General features: G+C 25.0%; 8 protein-coding genes across 8 annotated transcripts; 5 read left to right on the forward strand and 3 right to left on the reverse strand.

The window, feature by feature from the left end:
* Positions 1-1479: 1479 nt before the first annotated feature.
* EHI_104530 (uncharacterized protein) lies at positions 1480-2421 on the forward strand (the record flags this gene model as incomplete). Its single annotated transcript, XM_649942.1, has 1 exon — positions 1480-2421. One exon carries the CDS (start codon positions 1480-1482, stop codon positions 2419-2421), a length of 942 nt encoding a protein of 313 aa, XP_655034.1.
* A 250-nt stretch (positions 2422-2671) lies between these two features.
* Positions 2672-3634, forward strand: EHI_104540 (uncharacterized protein; the record flags this gene model as incomplete). Its single annotated transcript, XM_649941.2, has 1 exon — positions 2672-3634. One exon carries the CDS (start codon positions 2672-2674, stop codon positions 3632-3634), a length of 963 nt encoding a protein of 320 aa, XP_655033.2.
* A 115-nt stretch (positions 3635-3749) lies between these two features.
* EHI_104550 (uncharacterized protein) lies at positions 3750-5183 on the forward strand (the record flags this gene model as incomplete). The annotated part of the gene is made up of 1 exon (XM_649940.1): positions 3750-5183. The coding sequence occupies one exon, from the start codon at positions 3750-3752 to the stop codon at positions 5181-5183; it is 1434 nt and encodes a 477-aa protein (XP_655032.1).
* Positions 5184-5497: 314 nt separating this feature from the next.
* Positions 5498-7180, forward strand: EHI_104560 (cortexillin, putative; the record flags this gene model as incomplete). Its single annotated transcript, XM_001913572.1, has 1 exon — positions 5498-7180. One exon carries the CDS (start codon positions 5498-5500, stop codon positions 7178-7180), a length of 1683 nt encoding a protein of 560 aa, XP_001913607.1.
* An 82-nt stretch (positions 7181-7262) lies between these two features.
* EHI_104570 (ubiquitin ligase, putative) lies at positions 7263-14513 on the reverse strand (the record flags this gene model as incomplete). The annotated part of the gene is made up of 1 exon (XM_643552.1): positions 7263-14513. One exon carries the CDS (start codon positions 14511-14513, stop codon positions 7263-7265), a length of 7251 nt encoding a protein of 2416 aa, XP_648644.1.
* Positions 14514-14784: 271 nt separating this feature from the next.
* EHI_104580 (uncharacterized protein) lies at positions 14785-15540 on the forward strand (the record flags this gene model as incomplete). The annotated part of the gene is made up of 1 exon (XM_643553.1): positions 14785-15540. One exon carries the CDS (start codon positions 14785-14787, stop codon positions 15538-15540), a length of 756 nt encoding a protein of 251 aa, XP_648645.1.
* A 47-nt stretch (positions 15541-15587) lies between these two features.
* Positions 15588-16553, reverse strand: EHI_104590 (apyrase, putative; the record flags this gene model as incomplete). The annotated part of the gene is made up of 1 exon (XM_643554.1): positions 15588-16553. One exon carries the CDS (start codon positions 16551-16553, stop codon positions 15588-15590), a length of 966 nt encoding a protein of 321 aa, XP_648646.1.
* Positions 16554-17188: 635 nt separating this feature from the next.
* On the reverse strand, positions 17189-17566 carry EHI_104600 (13 kDa ribonucleoprotein-associated protein, putative; the record flags this gene model as incomplete). Its single annotated transcript, XM_643555.1, has 1 exon — positions 17189-17566. The coding sequence occupies one exon, from the start codon at positions 17564-17566 to the stop codon at positions 17189-17191; it is 378 nt and encodes a 125-aa protein (XP_648647.1).
* Between the last annotated feature and the right edge of the window lie 61 nt (positions 17567-17627).

The raw sequence follows: 17627 nt of genomic DNA on the forward strand, positions 1-17627 counted from the left end.
TTTTTTCTTTTTACTAGTTTAGCAAAGGTTCAATTGTCTCAATTTTTAATTCCTTCTTTATAAATAAAAGCTTTACTTAAAAAATTAACTTATGAAAGGAGCTGAAACGATTCTGTTTTTCCCAAGCAAAGAAATAACTTATCTTCTTTCATTTTCTTTACTATTATTATAGTTTTTTATTTTCTCAGTAGCATGAAATTTATTCATTTTTTGTTTCAATTTCTTTTGTAGTTTTTTAATATTCCTTATTAATCAGCCTTTTGCTCCCAATTCTTTTTCTTCATATTTGATTCTTTTTTCGCAAAACCTGAAAACTCATCCTATTTTTAAAAGTTTGCGATAGTTCTTAAATTCTTCTCACAAAATTCTAGTCTTAAATACCCCTGCATTTTTTTTAAGGGTTTTTTTCCAAAGATGCGAGAACAAAATTTGGGGTTTATAACATTTTATAGAAATATTTGATAATGTCAAGTTTATATCCATGATTAACTTTATTAAAAATAAACAAATTTTTTACAAAAACACTTTCTTTATTATTGTTATAGAAATAACAACGCCATCTTTAGAATATTTCTCTTTATTTTTAGTCTGAAAAGAGTTTTTGAAAAGGAAAAAGATAAAAACATCGGTAAAAATTCGATAATACTAACTAAATTCACTTGCTTGAGAAAAAAATTGAAAATAGTTCAAAAAGTATTTTGATTATGTTCCTAATATTTTAGAGGAAGTACTTACTACTATTTGAAATAGTCTTATTCTTATCTATTCCTTTTATGATATTATCTTATAACTTTTTTTCTTTATATTGACAATAACCTACTTTTAGTATAAATTTCTTTAATAAATAAAATAGTCTTGTTTGTCTTTTAAATTTCTATATTTAACAACTGAAGTATAAAGAATTTATTTAAAATTATTATTTAAAAAAATTAATTTATGTTATTTATTTTATCAGTTCTATTTATTTATATTGATTTTGTTTTTAAATTTCAAAAATTTTTTTCTGTTTTTCTTTTCTTTTGACAAAAATATCTACTACTAATATACTTAAATTTTGATTCTTTTCTTCAGTTAGAATAACTAATTCTTAATTTAAACTTATTTTTTTTATTAACCAAAAGTGTGTAACTGTAATACTCTTTTAAAAGAAATACTGTAAAGAAATAATGGATAATCAAGATTCAAATACAAAATTATTTTCATTTTTATCAAGTAATAACTGATAAAATAATCAAAAAAAAATTATTTTTACTATCTTCATTTATGATGTTCATTTAAATTAATAATTTTATACAAATAAGTCAAATTTATAAAAAAAACAGAAGAAATAAAAGATTGAATGATTTTTAGAATGAAAAAACATAATATGAAAAAGTGAAAAACAAAAAAAAATAATAACACAAAAAGGAATGATAAAAGAAAATAAGAAATTAAAAAAGAAAAAAAAAACAAAAGAGGAACTGTGTTTCTAAGAAAATAATGGCTCAGACTATGAGTTGTATTGATATGATAAAAATGATGGATATAGATGATAGTTCAGAAGATTCTGAAACTATCTCACCAAATGAAGAGACAGATATTTCATCTGTAAAATATAAAACATATTTAAGTATTACAAGTTCTCAAGTACATAAAAATCTCCATGCACTTCGATATTTACAAAAAGAGTCGTCAAAAAATATCTTTGATTATTATCGAGTTTGTAGTTCTGAAGAACTTATTTTAAAAGACCAAGAAAGGAAAAGTAATGAAGAAATGATGTTGTGGATTGAAGGAAAGAAAGAATTGTCTATCCCAGAACAAATGAAATTTGTTGTTGACCGATGGAATACACCTTGTAATACTGCAAAATTTAAAGGTATTCCATGTTTTTGGGGAAGGATTATCAAACGATTACCATATTTTACACCAAATACAAAAGAATATCCTATTATTGAGTTTATTAAAAATATCGATGTTATAAAAAAACCATTAAGCATTACACAAAATGGATTTCAAGTAAAATATCAAATTATATTCCAATACAATGAAAATGAATATATTTCTAATGGTGCTTCAATTGAATTAACCTATGTATTACCTAAAGAATTTCCTATTAATCAAATTACTGAACCAAATGTTTCAATTATTAATGATAATATTTGGAAAAATAAAATTGAACTTGAAGAAGGAGATTTGTCTCAAAAAACAAATTTTTTTTCTGTATTTAACACAGACAATAAAGACAAACAATTTATTTATTTCTATATATTAGCTAAAGAATGCGTCACAAATAAAATGCGTTGGTTTGATGATTCTATTGTTCAAATAAAAGATATGAAAAATTTAAGTTGGAGCTCTATTAAAGAATTTGACTATGCTAATGAATGTGGTGATAGAATTATTGACGATAAAGCATCACTCCCTTGCGTACAACAATAATAAATTCATTTTTACGATATATTAGATAATTATGGTAATTTTATAATAAAATTATAGTAAAAATAAAAAATAAATTTAAAAGAAAGGAATAAAAACTTAAAAATAAAAGGAATCTTTGAAAATTACTTTTTATTCTGCTATGAAAATAAGCAGTTTTCTATTTTTTATTTACTTATGTACTGCTACAATATGTAATAATAGTAGAGTATTTACTATTACTAAAGAAAAATCAGAAAGTATATTTCAATTAATGTATGGAAAAGATAGAAGAGTTGGGGCTATTGGATGTAATAATCATCAACAACTTGCAGCATGGATAAATATAGTCAATAAAACACCACAAATCCTTAAAGTACAAATGAAATATTATTCAAAAAAAAGATTTGAAAAAAAAGTACCAATTCATATTGCTGTAAATGAAAAATGTCCAACATTACCAAATGATGTTCATTGTCTTGCAAATAAAACAAGAGTTGAACCAGTAGTTCAATTTATGTTAACACCACAACAATCAGTTTATATTGCGTCATTTGCTAAAGATGGAAAAAATACATTTATAACAACTGAATGGATTAAAATTAAAACAACACCAATTAAACATACAATTGGTAAAGCAAAATTAAGTCTAACTGATTTAGACACAATAGAGGTATTATCTTCTGGAGTACAAAATTATGTTAATCAATTAAATAGTGAATTAGGAAAATATGGTAAAGTTCCACATATAAATTATTTATCAAATGATGCAATAAAAAGAATGGAATTAATTCGTAAAAATAAACCAATACAAATTAATATGATTCATAAACAAAATAAATTAACATATCAACCAAATGGTATTCCTAAATCATATAACTATAATCAACCTATTAATATTAATAAAAATACACAAACAAATAAAAAAGTTACTTTAAAAGAACTTATGGTTATTGCAAAGAAAAATAATAAAAATAATAAAGTTGGTTGGAAAAATAAAAAAGGATTTGGATTAAATTTTACAAGACCTTCAACTCTTAAAACACAAAAGAAAACTAGTAATGTTGTATCTATTATGACTTCAAATGATTATGCTAATATGACAAATAGAATTGCAAGAAATGTTGTATTAGTTGTTGTATGTATTGCTGGTGTAGTATTAATACCATTAGGAATTTATGTTACTTATCAGTCAATAATAAACAGAAAACGTTTAGAAGAATTTCAATCATTTTAAATAATAATTAAAATTTAATTTTTTTAATAAATATTAAAAAAATTTAAAAGTCATTTTAAAAGTATTTTTATAAAATAAAAATTTATTAACTTTAAAACATTATTTTTAGTATTTTATGTTTGTTACTTATGGAAAAATTAAAGTAATTCAACATTTTGTCTTTTGTTCATGTTCTATTGATGAATTTGATTATGATGTATTCATTCCAGAAAAAAATCGAAATTTTTCATTACAAGATGATATAGTTAAAATAAATATATTTCCTTTATACAAATGGACTACTTCAATTGTTAATTTCTCAGAAAATATTTTAGGTATTAATGAAATAAAAAAATTCTTTAACCAAAGAGGGAATGTAATGAATTATTTAATACAAAATAAATTGGATGAAAGTGATGTTACTCAAGAAGCAATTAAAGAAGAAAGAATATTTCAAAATTTAAGATTAATTCCTGTTGGAGAAGTACTTTCAATTAATAATCCAACTGATATTGAAGGTGTTACTGGAATTATTGAATGTGAACTCTTTTATCCAGATGATGATAATCTTCCAATTATCCAAACAAAAGAAAAAGGTACAAAACGAGTAATTGGAACATATAATAGAAAAGATAAATTGTTTATTCCACAAGTAAAGAACGAAAAACCAAATATACCTTATAATAGAGTAATACCAACTAATCAAATTAATACTTTAGAAAGAAAAAAATCAATAATAAATGAAATAATGCTTAAATATCCAAATCTACCAAGAATTAATATAACTTCAAAAGATATTATTACTATTGACTCTACAAAAACTTCCTTTTTGGATGATGCTATTCATTTTTCATTAAAAGAAAATAATCATTTAGAAATTGGTATTCATTGTACTGATTATTCTGATGAAATTGATATATTTGGAGAAGAGTTTGAACGTGCAAGAAAATTAAGAAAAGGGATAGGAGGAAGATCCAGATTATTTAATTATCAATTTTTAGAATCAAACTCATTAAGACTTGGAAAGAAAAGTAAAGCCTTTTCTATTATTTTTGACATAGACTTAACAAAAAAGGAAATTGTACATATTCAATATGGAAAAACAATAATTCTTATTAAAGCACAATTAACATTTGAAGAATTTGATTTAATTTCAAAAGGTAATATAAATAATATTCAACAATTAAAACTATATGGTTTAACATTGGATAAATTAAAGTCATACATTGATACCATTATTAAGTGTGGTAAGTTATTGTATGGAGAAAAATATATTGATAATGGAGAACAAAATACTAGTATTGGAGAAGGTGTAATTCATAAGTTTGGTAACGACTTTAATAGGCGTTTAGGATGTCATCTTCAACAAGTCTATGGAGATGTTGCTTTGATTAAAAAAAGCTCACATGGTATTTATGCTTCTTTTAGAAGTCCATTAAGAAAATTTAATGATTTATGTGTACTTCGTCAGATTGAGTCTATGGCTAGGTCTATGTCAAAAGAAGATATGACTTTGTGGGTATGTGGAGTTGATAATCATGAGTTCAAACGATTGTTTGATTTATATTAATTATGTTTTTCTCTTTTCTTTTTTTGTTTTTATACAGAAAAGTTTTATTTATCTTTAATGGAATCTAAATATCTTTGTTTCCTTTGATTAAAAACTACAAAATAAACTTCAAAATTAAACTTGAGATGAATAGTAAAAGAACTAATAAAAACTATTAAACACCAAAAAAGATAAAAAAGGATTTTGTAAAAATAACGAAAAAAAGAGAGCAAAAAAATGGGAAAAAACGGGAATAGGAAGGAAATAAGAAGAGAAGGAAGTTGATAAAGATAAAGAACTTGAAAAGAGGAAATCAAAACCAAACGAAAAGAGAAATGAGTCAACAACAAGGAAATAATAAAGAAGCAGGATGGGTTAGAGTCCAAATTCAATTATTCACATTATGGATGGATGAAGTACTTCAACAAAGACAAATGGGAGTAAAAGATTTAGCTGTTGATCTTAAAGATGGAATTCGAGTCATTAACTTCTTTGAATTACTTTCAGGAAAGACATTAAAAGAAAAATATGATTTAAGACCAAAGAATCGTATTCAAATGGTTCATAATTTACATTTAGCAATGCAATTTCTTGAAAAAGAAATGTTAGTAAGAAATCCAGGATGTTTTGCAGAAGATGTAGTTGATGCAGATATTCATGGAGTTAAATTAATTTTAGGTCTTCTTTATACATTATATAGAAAATATAGACTAAGTGTATTAGTTGATAAAAAGAAAGGAAAAAGTATGAAGGAAGAAGATGCACTTTTAGAATGGGTAAAAGAAGTTACTGATGGATATGGAGTTACTGTAGAAAATTTCAAACATTCTTTTAATGATGGTAAAGTGTATTTAGCATTAGCCCATGTTATTAGTAATAAATCATTTGACTATGATGAATTTAAAGATAAATCAAGAACTGAAATTCTTGAAAAAGCCTTTAGTGTTGCTGAAGAGAATGGTATTCATAGATTATTGATGGTTGATGAAGTAGCTAATGGAGATATTGATGAGCGTGCATTAGTACTTTATACTTCATTATATCATCATGAATATCTTAAAAGAAAAGAAATGGAAGCATTACAAGGAGATGTAGAGAAAAATCAAGCACAACTTGAACTTGAAGCAAAATCTAAAGATGATTTAATTAAATTGAATGTTGAATTAAAAACTCAACATGAAACACTTACTAATGAACTTAATGATATGGAGAAACAATTAGTTGAAAAGCGATTAGTATTAACTGACTTACAAAAGAAAGGAGTTGAATTAGATCAAACTCTTGTTGAAAAGAAAGAGTCATTTGGTAAAATTGATTTAGAAAAGAATGATAGTGAAGTTAATTTAAAAGCAGCAGAAGTATTATTTAATCAATTAACTGAAAAATATGAAAACTTTACAGCAGTTGGAGAAGATGATAAAGAAGAAATTAATGATTTAACTAAAGAAATAGAAGAAATTAGAAAAATGGTAGAAGAAAGAAAGAAACAATTAGCTGAAATGAAAGAAAAAGAAGGAGAATCAATGGCAAGTAAATTTGTAGAAGAAAATAAAAGGTCAGCCGAATTAGGAGATAAGAAGACTGATTTAGTTGAAGAAATAGAAGAATTAGAAGAAGAAGTTAGTGTATTAAAGAAAACAGTTCAAACAGCACAAGATGATTGTGATGAAGATAAGAAAGATTTAGAAAAAGCAGGAGAATTACAAAAATTGTATTTAAATATTCAACCATTAGAAGAAAATTTGAGAAGACAAATTGTCGATTTACATAAATGGGCTCCTTATTTGAAAAGTGAAGAAGGATTTGGACAAGAAGATCCAAAACTAAAAACACTAAACGAACCAAAAGAAGGTGATTATAAAGAAGTCTTTAAGGAAATGGCAGAAGACTTAGAAAAAGAAAATGATGAAGTTGGAAAAATATTAGTTCAATTAAAGAAAGAACAATTACAAAAAGAACAAAAGAAAACTGCAAAAGTTGGTGTTAAAAAACCAGTAGTAAAGAAAGATAAGAAATAATCATTTAATACTTTTTATTATTTTTATTAATTATTTATTCATATAAATAAAACAATAAAAAAGAAATAGAATTGAATGATATTTAAGCCATTCCAAATCCTTGGTTACATTCAGAAATAGCCATTAATAATTTATCTTTTAAAACATCTAATGTTTGATACTCTGGTATATCAATTGTATTAAAGCAGGTATGAGCAACTGGTAATTTTTCGCTACATGAAATTCTTTGAATAGTAAATGGCATTTTACCTCCATTTCCCATCAAATTTTTAAAACCTCCTAAAGGTACTTTTGATGATCCAGTAACAAATTGTAATAATAAAACTTTTTGTCTTTGTTCCATTTCATTAAATATTTCCCAGAACCATTGAATAACAGGGCTTTGAAGAGTATATCCTCTATATTCAGTATTTGCCATAAAATCTTCAGTATCTATATCAGGCATTCCAGAAATAAGAAGTTCTAATTCTGTGTCATAGAAACAACTAATCATTTCAAATGGAATAATAGAATAGAACCCTTCTTTGAATAAGTCTATCTGTTTTTTAACAGATTTATTTAATTTATAATCAACCAATAGCTTTACATAAACTTGTTTATTTTTATCAGTAACATCAATATTTCTTCCATTGGGAATTAAATCATCAATAATTGTTTTTCCAAACTCTTCTCTTTCATAACAAAACTTCATTTCTAATCCTTCAACATTATTTTCTAATAACCATTTAAGATTTTTATAAAATTGTTGGTCTACACTTTCCATATCACTTAAAGTAACTTCTTGTTGTAATAATGCTTTGTACATACTTTTTGTAAAATTAACATCAAGGAACTCTCCATCATAAACAGTTTTTGCTACAACCCTTCCAATAAATTTATATAATTCAATATCTCCAAATACTGCTGACATTGGATTTGGTTGGAAGTGACCATCATCGGTTGGCATAAATAATAAATAATCAGCATTAAACATTGAGGTAGCAATAACTCGAAGCCATTCTTTTCTTAATCCACCCATATCAATTCCTTGCTCTCCAACAAATTTAACTTTTAACCTTCCTTTCAAATCATCATTTGTAGCAAACATCAATTGTGAATAACTTTCTTGGAAGATATTATTTCTATGAACTGAAATATAAAATCCTCTTCTTGAATGTCTTTTTTGCTCTTTCTTTATTTGTTTTCTAAAAATTTGTGCTTTGGCTTCAAACGTCAAATATTTGGGATATCTAGACAATAAATTGAACGATGTTTTTAGTAATTGTGGTTCTATTCGAATAATTTTTTCTACCATTTCTTTGTATTTATCCAAGAACATATCAATTGACTTGAAAGTTTTTAATAAATTTGGTTTGGCTGCAATACAGAAATTCAAATAGCAATATGCTATTTCTAATAATATTTTCCTCATGTTTCTATACTTTTTAATTAAGTCATCTAATGTTTTTAATGATTGTTCTGTAAACAGCTCAGTAAAGGAACTAATTAAAGGAAGGCCATTTTTAATATTTTGATCAATTGTTGCATTTATACATAAACAAAAAGATAAAATGACGTCAAGGTCTTCGTGTGTAAATATACCTTTTAATAAGAAATTATATTGGTCAATAATTGTTGATTTGATAGTATCAATCATTCCTGTGTTAGTAAATAATAATAAAACTGTTTGTTTGATAGCACTTTCAGAAAATATACCATATTGTTTGTTCAATGCATTGACAAATCGTTCAAATGCAAGTTTTTTAAATACAATATAATTTGTTAATTGTGTTGATGTATTAATGTTAATTAACAATTCACTAAAAGTAGCAGCAATTAAATGTTGAATAAAGATAGGTAATTCAGTTTTTTCTTCAAAAATATGTGCTACAATCGGTTGGATTAAATAGAAAAAGTCAGTTGATGTTATAGAATATTTTTTTCTATGATATAGTGTTAATAGCACTAACTTTAAAACTTTTTCTAATGAAATTATATCAAGTTCTCCTTCAACACCTGGCAAAATAATGTGTTGGTAAATTAATGTAACAATTTCAAAATACTTTATAGATTGTTGTGAGTTATAGTAATTCATTAAACAAATTAATTTATTTAATGCAATATTTGAAAGAACATAATTATTGGCAATGAATAATTTCGTTAATGGAACAATAGCCTCAACACCATAACTTGCTTCAATATCCTCATTTGGTACTTTTAATACATTGTAATGATCGTTGTAATCTTCACTGTCCAACTCACTATCACCAGAATCATCAGAGACAATACCCCCATCAGTAAATGGTCCATACCTTGCACCTTCTCTTTGTAATTCTCTTGCCTCTGTGCGAAGGTCTTCAGGTAATAATTGTAACATTGCCTCATCAGCGTTTCTAAGAATATCTTCTCTTAGTACAGGATCTAAATCATAAATAAAATCGATTGTATTGTCTTGTTGTTGTGCATTTTGTTGAGTTTGTTGGTTTGTTGTATTATTTTGGTTTTGTGACTCTGGGTGTTGTTGGTTATATTCCTCAATGATTTCTTCTTGAAGGTTAATAGGAAGTGAGAAGAATGTAGTTGCATCAATATCAGGAGGTAATGGTCTTCCATTGAACAAACGTTCGTTTTGTTCTTGTTCATTTTGTTGTATTTCTTCATTCTGCACCTCTTCTTGTTCTTGTGTTTCTTGGCTTTCATCCGAACTAAATAAATCAGTACCAGGCATTATAAAATCTTCTTGGTTAGGTTGTTGTGGTACTTCATTTTGATTTGTTTGTTCTTGAGATTGTGGCACTTGGTTCTCTTGAGCTGGTTGTTCATTTTGGTTAACTTCCATTTGGCTTGGTTGTTCTTGTTGGTTAGTAATACGAGAGTGTATCCCTGTTTGTGAGTTATTTGGTATGTTTTGGTGTTCTCCTTCACCAAAATCAAACATGTACATGGAGTTATCGTTTTGTAATAATTCATCCTCGCCTCTATGTTCTTCTAAGCGTTGAATTTGCTGGGCAATACTTTGTGCTGCTTCACTTAGTCTTTGGTGAATATTGTCATTATTCTGACTAGATTCATAACCATTTAAATGTTCATGTTGTTCATGGCTATCATCACTACTATCTGTTCTGTCATGATTTTCTAGGTCATTTACTTGTCTATGTGCTTCTGTAGAGTCTTCATGATTAAGTTGTTCATTTTGATGGCTAGAGGTTTGTTCATATCCTTCACTTGTCAAATCAAACAAACTTTCCAATCCAAAATCATCAACTTCACTTACTTTCTTTTCATCATTAGACTCAGTAGATAATTTTTGTTGGTGTTTAATAATTTTAACAATTGTATCATTTATTAAATTACTTTGTTGTTCTTGAATGTATTCTTGGGTTGTTTTAATAACATCTATTTTGGTGGTTTTGGATTTCATTGAAAATGGAACCATAACTTTAAAGTCTTCTTTTACACTTTCTATTGGAATATTTTTAATAATCCGTTGTTCTTTACAACTTTGAATAAGTGCTTCATTTAAATTTGCTTTTATGTCTTTCATTTCATTAATAACATTTAATGAACTTAACAATTGATCAGTTTCTTTAACAATTGAAGTAATTACAATATATGGACTTAATCTAATCTTCATGAGCCTTTTTATTATTTCGTAAATTTCATTTTCTTTTATTTGGTTAAGTCTAGATACAACAGTAAAATAAACTATATCGAAATATGCTGCTCTAATATTCATTATTTCTATGTATTTTTCCATTTGGAATTGACATTTTTGAATAGTTTGATCAATGTTTTCAATTCTTTCAATAATCCTTTTTACAGTAACCATAGAAATATTTGGTATACTAGACTCTGACTTATGGTTTATTACAGGAGTTTTGTCATATGACTCATTATGGAAAATTCGGATTAACAAGAGAGGGTCTTGTCCTATGTTACTTTCAATACTTTGAATAAACTCCATAACGTCAAATTTCCATTCACTTGGTTCTTGTAATATTTTGATCAATCGTAACATTATATTCATTAAATAATATGAATTTTTATTTTGATATTCTAAATGTTCAATACCATATTCAACAAGTTCAATAATTCTTGACTTCTGGTCATCAAAAATAATATTATTACTTTTCCAAATATGCAAAATATTTGCAAATATTTCTCTTTCTCCTTGTTGATGTTGATTGAATTCTTTTTTGATTAAACAAATAAGATCAAACAATTTTGAATTGTCTTCAGTTTTGTTATTACACAACTTTTTTATAACAGTTAAAATGCCATCAGTAATATGATTAGTAGAAAGAATTTTATCTTGGAGTGTATTTATTTCGTCTAAATAAAATAAAATATCAGTATATGCAGAAGATAACATAATATTTGAAAGAATAGTTTCATATGAGAAAGATTCAATTTGTTGTTTGAGGTAATAAAAATAATTCTTTTGAATTTTTACAGTGAACTGGACAAATGGCTCAGGTCTTTCTTGGAATTTATTAGGGAAAGGAGACTTTAAAATAATTAATAACGCAAGATTAATCCACGATGAATAACAATTAACTGGTAATATAAAATTCAAAGGAGATGCTAAAATATCAAATAACTTTCTATATAACTTAAATGAATCTCCAAAAAATGATTTTTCATGAAGAACTTTAGTAATTAAAAAGTCATAAAATAACTTTAAAGGAATAAATGTTAACTCATCATGTTCTTTTGAATAATGTTGTAATAAAGTAATATAATACTTAACCATATTATCAATATAAGTTGGCATTTTTAAAGACTTCTTAAATTTTATAAAATCATTATTATCAATAAACCACAATAATCCAATACTCATCTCTTTTTCAAATTCTTGAGACATTAAAGATGGTAATAATACAATTGAACAAAAATCATTTAAAATGGTTGTTGGTTCTGCAAGAATATATAAAATATAATCAAAAATTGCAATAACACGATATCTTTTATCAATAGTATTAGTAGTAGTAAATCTAAATAATTGTGGATTGAAATTTGGTAATTGAATAATTTCTTGATAATATCTTTTAAAAATTTCTTTTATATAACTAGTTACATGTTCTTTAGGAATAGAGTTAATTAAAAAATGAGATTCTTCATTATACAAATAAATCTTATTTAGTAAAACAGATATCTTATAAAGTTCCATATTAGTAACATATTCATTGTTTGATAACTTATTATAAATATTTTGAAACATTTCTTTAACTAATATAATATAAACCGTACTAAAACGTTCATTAGAAACCAAATTAATTTCAATCGTTCTAAAATATTCATATGGTACATTTATTTCCATTCTCTTTTCAATAATTTTCTTTACATCTTTCTTTTTCATTCTATCCCCAAATGAACATAAAATATCCCCAAAATTTAATGCTGTTCTAACATAATACAATGCATTATTTTTACCAATACTTTCTTCAAATAATTCAATACCATATCTGTCATATATTTCTATTTGTTTTTCTTGCATTGACATTCTATTTTCTGAATACAACAATGGTGATCCATAACTAAAACGATATTTGTCTTTAATACTTTCAATGTTCCAATAAAAACTGTCATTAATTTTATCTGCATTACATTCTTTAGCTATACAATCTATAATGTTACATGAATCAATTACTAATTGACTCAATAATTCTTTTGAAATCATTTGAAGATTTCTGTAATTTTCATGAACACTACTCCATACATCCCTTCCTCCATATCTTAAACATAACAAAATACAGTTTATCATTAAAGAGTTAATATTATCATCACCACTGAATGCATCTGTATTTCTTAATTGTTTCATAAAAGAAGTATAATTGCTAATAACCTCACTTAATACAACAGGATCATCTCCATCTATTACATTAAGTAATGGAAAATGTTCATCACTTTTCTTCAATATTTCAATAGTTTGTCTAATACATGTTAAAGTCTTCTCAAATATTTTTGTTGCAATTGGACTTCCAATAAATTTTAAATAGAATCTAAATAAAATATTTTCTTGAAAAATACTAGAAAGAAAATCATAATTTAATGAATTGGCAATAAAAAAATCAACGACTAATTGAACATGTTCTTCATTAACATGTGACATAGTAGAAATAATTGTCTCTGCAAATAATGAATAAATTTTACATATATCTCTCGAATTACTATTAACTTTTTTTAAATAGTCATAGAATAAATCATTTCGTTGTTTTGTATTACCTTTAAAATTTGAGTGATCTTTAATAACAGAGAATATCCATCTATGAGCATATTCAGGAAGATCAGTTGAAGTGATATAAGGAATAACATATGAAAATTCAATTTGAGAAGTAATTTTTTCAATAATTTTCTTTGCAAAATATTTATCTTCAATAGACAATTCATTAATTAATCCATCTTCATGAATAATTTCTGATGAAGTAAGAAGGTCAGATTGGGGTTGAAGTTTATCTTGAGATAATAATGAAATAGCCTTTTTAACTACTTCACTAAAACTTTCAATGAATATAATTCTATCTTTAAATAAATAAAATAAATTTCGAGTTTGAGGTACTTCCAATAAATGATTAAAAATAACAAATGGAAATTGATATGATTCAAGATTTAATTCGTCAGGTATTAAACACATTTGACTTGCAACATTTAATGCAAATAAATCATTCCATAAAGTAATAGTTTTGTTATTATTTTTAATCCACCATAATAAACGAGAGTCTGCTAAAAGTTGAATAGATTGACATTGATAAATTAATTGATAATAATCAATTTTATATTCAATAGAATTTTTTTGTAATTCTGTTTGTAATAATAGTTCAAATGAATTTAATTTCTCTAAATTAAATGGTAAATAAAAGTCATTTTTAATAAATGTATTTACTGTTGTAATAAAACTACATGTTGGATTAAACATATATGACAATGAAATAAAACATGTTGTTAAATACAAATTATTACATAACAAAAATCGTTCAAAGAAATGGAACATTATTCTGTTTTCATTATGAATAGAAAGAACAGAAAAATATTGTTTAATGATAAAAAATGCATTTATAAATTCTTTCATTAATTCCTCTAATTGTTTAACATTTTGATGAGATAAATCAGCAATGAAAATTCCATTATTATTAATTACAGGAATATTATAAAATACGTTAAATACACTATTGGCAAGAAATGGAATAAGTGTAAAAATATTTTTTTTTAATTCCCTTGGAAGTGGAGATTGGTTATACTTTTGTAATGAATTTATAAGTATTTCAATGTCATTTGTTTGATAAAATTGTATAATATTTGAAAGTGATTTAGGGCAATACTCAGACACCCTAAAGAAGTTTATTTGTTTAGACATTTCAAATTGACTTTTGTAAGTTCATCAAGTTCTTTTAGACATATTCTTTATTCAAGTTTTATTATATTTTTATAATAAAATTATAATAAACTTTCTTATGAGGTGTTGTGAAATGACAAAGATAAAACCTCAAAGTTGCAAAATTCAAAATGATAATAAATGACTTAAATAATGCTATATATATCAATATATAAAAATAAAACAAAAAAAGAAAAAAGAAAAGAAGAGTAGAGAAGAACTAAAAATATGTAATCTAAAAAAGAGTTAAGAAATGAAAATATTATTTATTTTAATAATTTACACAAATGCACTAACTGTTTTTGAAGAATATAATAATAGATCAAAACAAGCTCAAAGAGAATTATTAATTGAACATTTAAAACGACAAAATTCATTAAGATTATTAGGTAAAGTTGCAGGAAGTTCTTTGTCATATAATGAAATTATTCAAGGATTAATTAAACAAAATACTATTGAAGCTCAAGAAGGAAAAGTTAGTGAAAAAAAATTTAAACAATTAATTGATGATCGTAATAAAGAAGTAGAGCAAAAAAGAATGGAATTATTACGTAGATTAGCTCAAAATGAAATAGACTCAGATCAAGCTAAATTAAATGAATTAAAACGTTCAGCATTAGTTGCAACTACATCTACAAACACTATTGACTTTACTGAACTTCAAAAAACAATAGAAAAAAAATGGAGAGCTCAAAGAAAAGCACTTATAATGTTAGAAAGAGCTCGTGATGCTAAAAATATTGCTTTGTTAGAACAAACCAGAAACCAACAATCCCCTTCATATTCTAGTAAAAAAAGAGCTGAATTTCATTTTAAAGTTGCACAAAAAAGAAATAAAATTGCAACAAAAGCTATTTCAAGAGCTCAAAATGCTAATCAAAAAGAAACTTTGTTAATTCTAAAAAAACAAGCAGAAATCAAAAACTTTGCATTAAAAAATGCTAAAAACGTTTTAAAAGAAACTTCAAGAAAAATCAAGAAATTTAATATTAGAGATAATTTAATTTAATATCAATTATATTTTATGTTAATATTTATTTTTACTATGTTAAAAGATTAAATTGGAATAAATTCTATTCCTTCCATTTTCATTTTAGTTATTAACTTTTCTTTCATTATTACTTCTCCTGTTGTACTTATCATTCCCATATACGTTTCACTTCTTTTACCAACTTCTACACTCTTTAAATATATTAATTTATTTTCATCATGAGGTAAAATTTTGATTGAACTAAACCCTTTATTAAAATCATGTTGAGGATCGTTTATTATATTAAAATGAATAAAGTCTTTAGTAGAAATAATGTAAGGACATCCACGAACTTCATCTTTAATATCATCATATCTCTCATTACTACATTTCCTAGGTGCAAAATACCATTTATTATCACTAACTGAATACGCTACAGCTTCATGAATCATATATCCTTCTCCATAAATTCTAACCGCATTTTTTATTGCATTAAATTTATTTTTCCAATTAAGTACAGAAACTTTTCCATCAACATTTATTTGTTTCACATATAATGGATTATCATTCAAATATTCTCCTGTTGGTGTTGTAAATTCTTTTCCAATACTTCCTACATACATTGAATCTTTATAAACAGTTGCCCATTCAATTTTCATTCCTTTATCAGAAAAGGAATCTCCATCTCTCAAAATAAGTCGAGGATATGCTTTTTTCTTTTCAATATCAATGGCACAAACTAAACCAGTTCTATCATCAAACCCATAGAGACTTCCATTGAAACTTAATAATTCACTTAATTCCATTCCTCTTCCATTTTCATTAATTGGTAAACTTATATTAAATTCTTCTTGTTCTTGAAAATCATATGAATTACCTTGTCTGAAAATAATTCCTACTATAACAACAGACCTCCACATTTGACCTTCTTTACTCGCTTTGTCTAAATCACTTACTAAAGCAACTCTTAGTATTGGTGAATTTTTGTGATAAGATTTATATACTGGTTGATATTGATATGAATTAGGTGTTAACCTTTTAATTAATGCCATATCTTATTTATAAAATATAAATACAAACGATGTATTAAATAATTTAATATAAAAAACAAAAACAAATAAAAAAAGAACAATTATTCCTACAAGTACAAATCCATAATGCAAATACACCAGCCCATCGTTTTTGTTCATTAACTTTTTGGATTTTTAAGTTGTTATTTTTTTTTGAACAGTTTCTTTTCATAAAAAATACTTTCCTCATCATCTTTTCACCCCATGATTGATTTATTTTATTTTTATTATAAAATAGTAATTTTTTGGTTAGATTTATTAAATTCTAGTTATTCTTTTTTCTTTATTTTTAGTCAAAAAGAAATAAGAAAATGAAACAAAATGAACTTTTATCATTTTTGAAAACAAATATTTTTCCACTCTAAACCAACATAAATGTGTCATGAATGATTTAAAAAATATTTATTTAAATATTATTTTCAAATGACAATACTTTTGATTATAAAAACAATCTTTTTTTCAATACTTTTTTAATAAACATAAAACCAATTTGAATAAAAGAAATTATTAAGAATTAAAAACATTGAAACAAACAATGTAATTCTATTATTGTTATTTCCATTTATTGTTATTATTTTATTAAAAAAAAAACTTAATTCTAAAATCAATCAATTCACTTAAAACAAAAGTTTCTCAATTTCATCTTTCATTGTTTCAACAGATGGTGCTGATTTTCCTTTATCATTAATAATTGCAACTGCAATAACATCTCGTGAAACTCCACAAGCTCTTCCAAGTGCTGCTTTTGATCCTACAAAAACATATGGAACATTTTTGTCTTCACAAAGAATTGGAAGATGTAAAACAATTTCAATTGGTTGAGTATCTGCTGCCATAATAACAATATCTGCTTTTCCTCTATTAAGTGCTTTTGTTGTTTCATTTGCACCTTTTTTAACAAATCCATTTTGTTGAGCTTGTTGAACGAATTCAATCAATTTATTTTGAAGCTCTTTCTCTGCAAGTGGGAAAATCTTTGAGTTAGCGTCTGACATGAATTTATCTCTTTTATTTTTTTGTTCTAACCCTAAGGTTTATATTTTTCAATTTCTTCAA

Source organism: Entamoeba histolytica, genomic scaffold, assembly GCF_000208925.1.
Source record: "Entamoeba histolytica HM-1:IMSS scf_1104750517879 genomic scaffold, whole genome shotgun sequence".
In the NCBI taxonomy this organism is placed as follows: domain Eukaryota; phylum Evosea; order Mastigamoebida; family Endamoebidae; genus Entamoeba; species Entamoeba histolytica.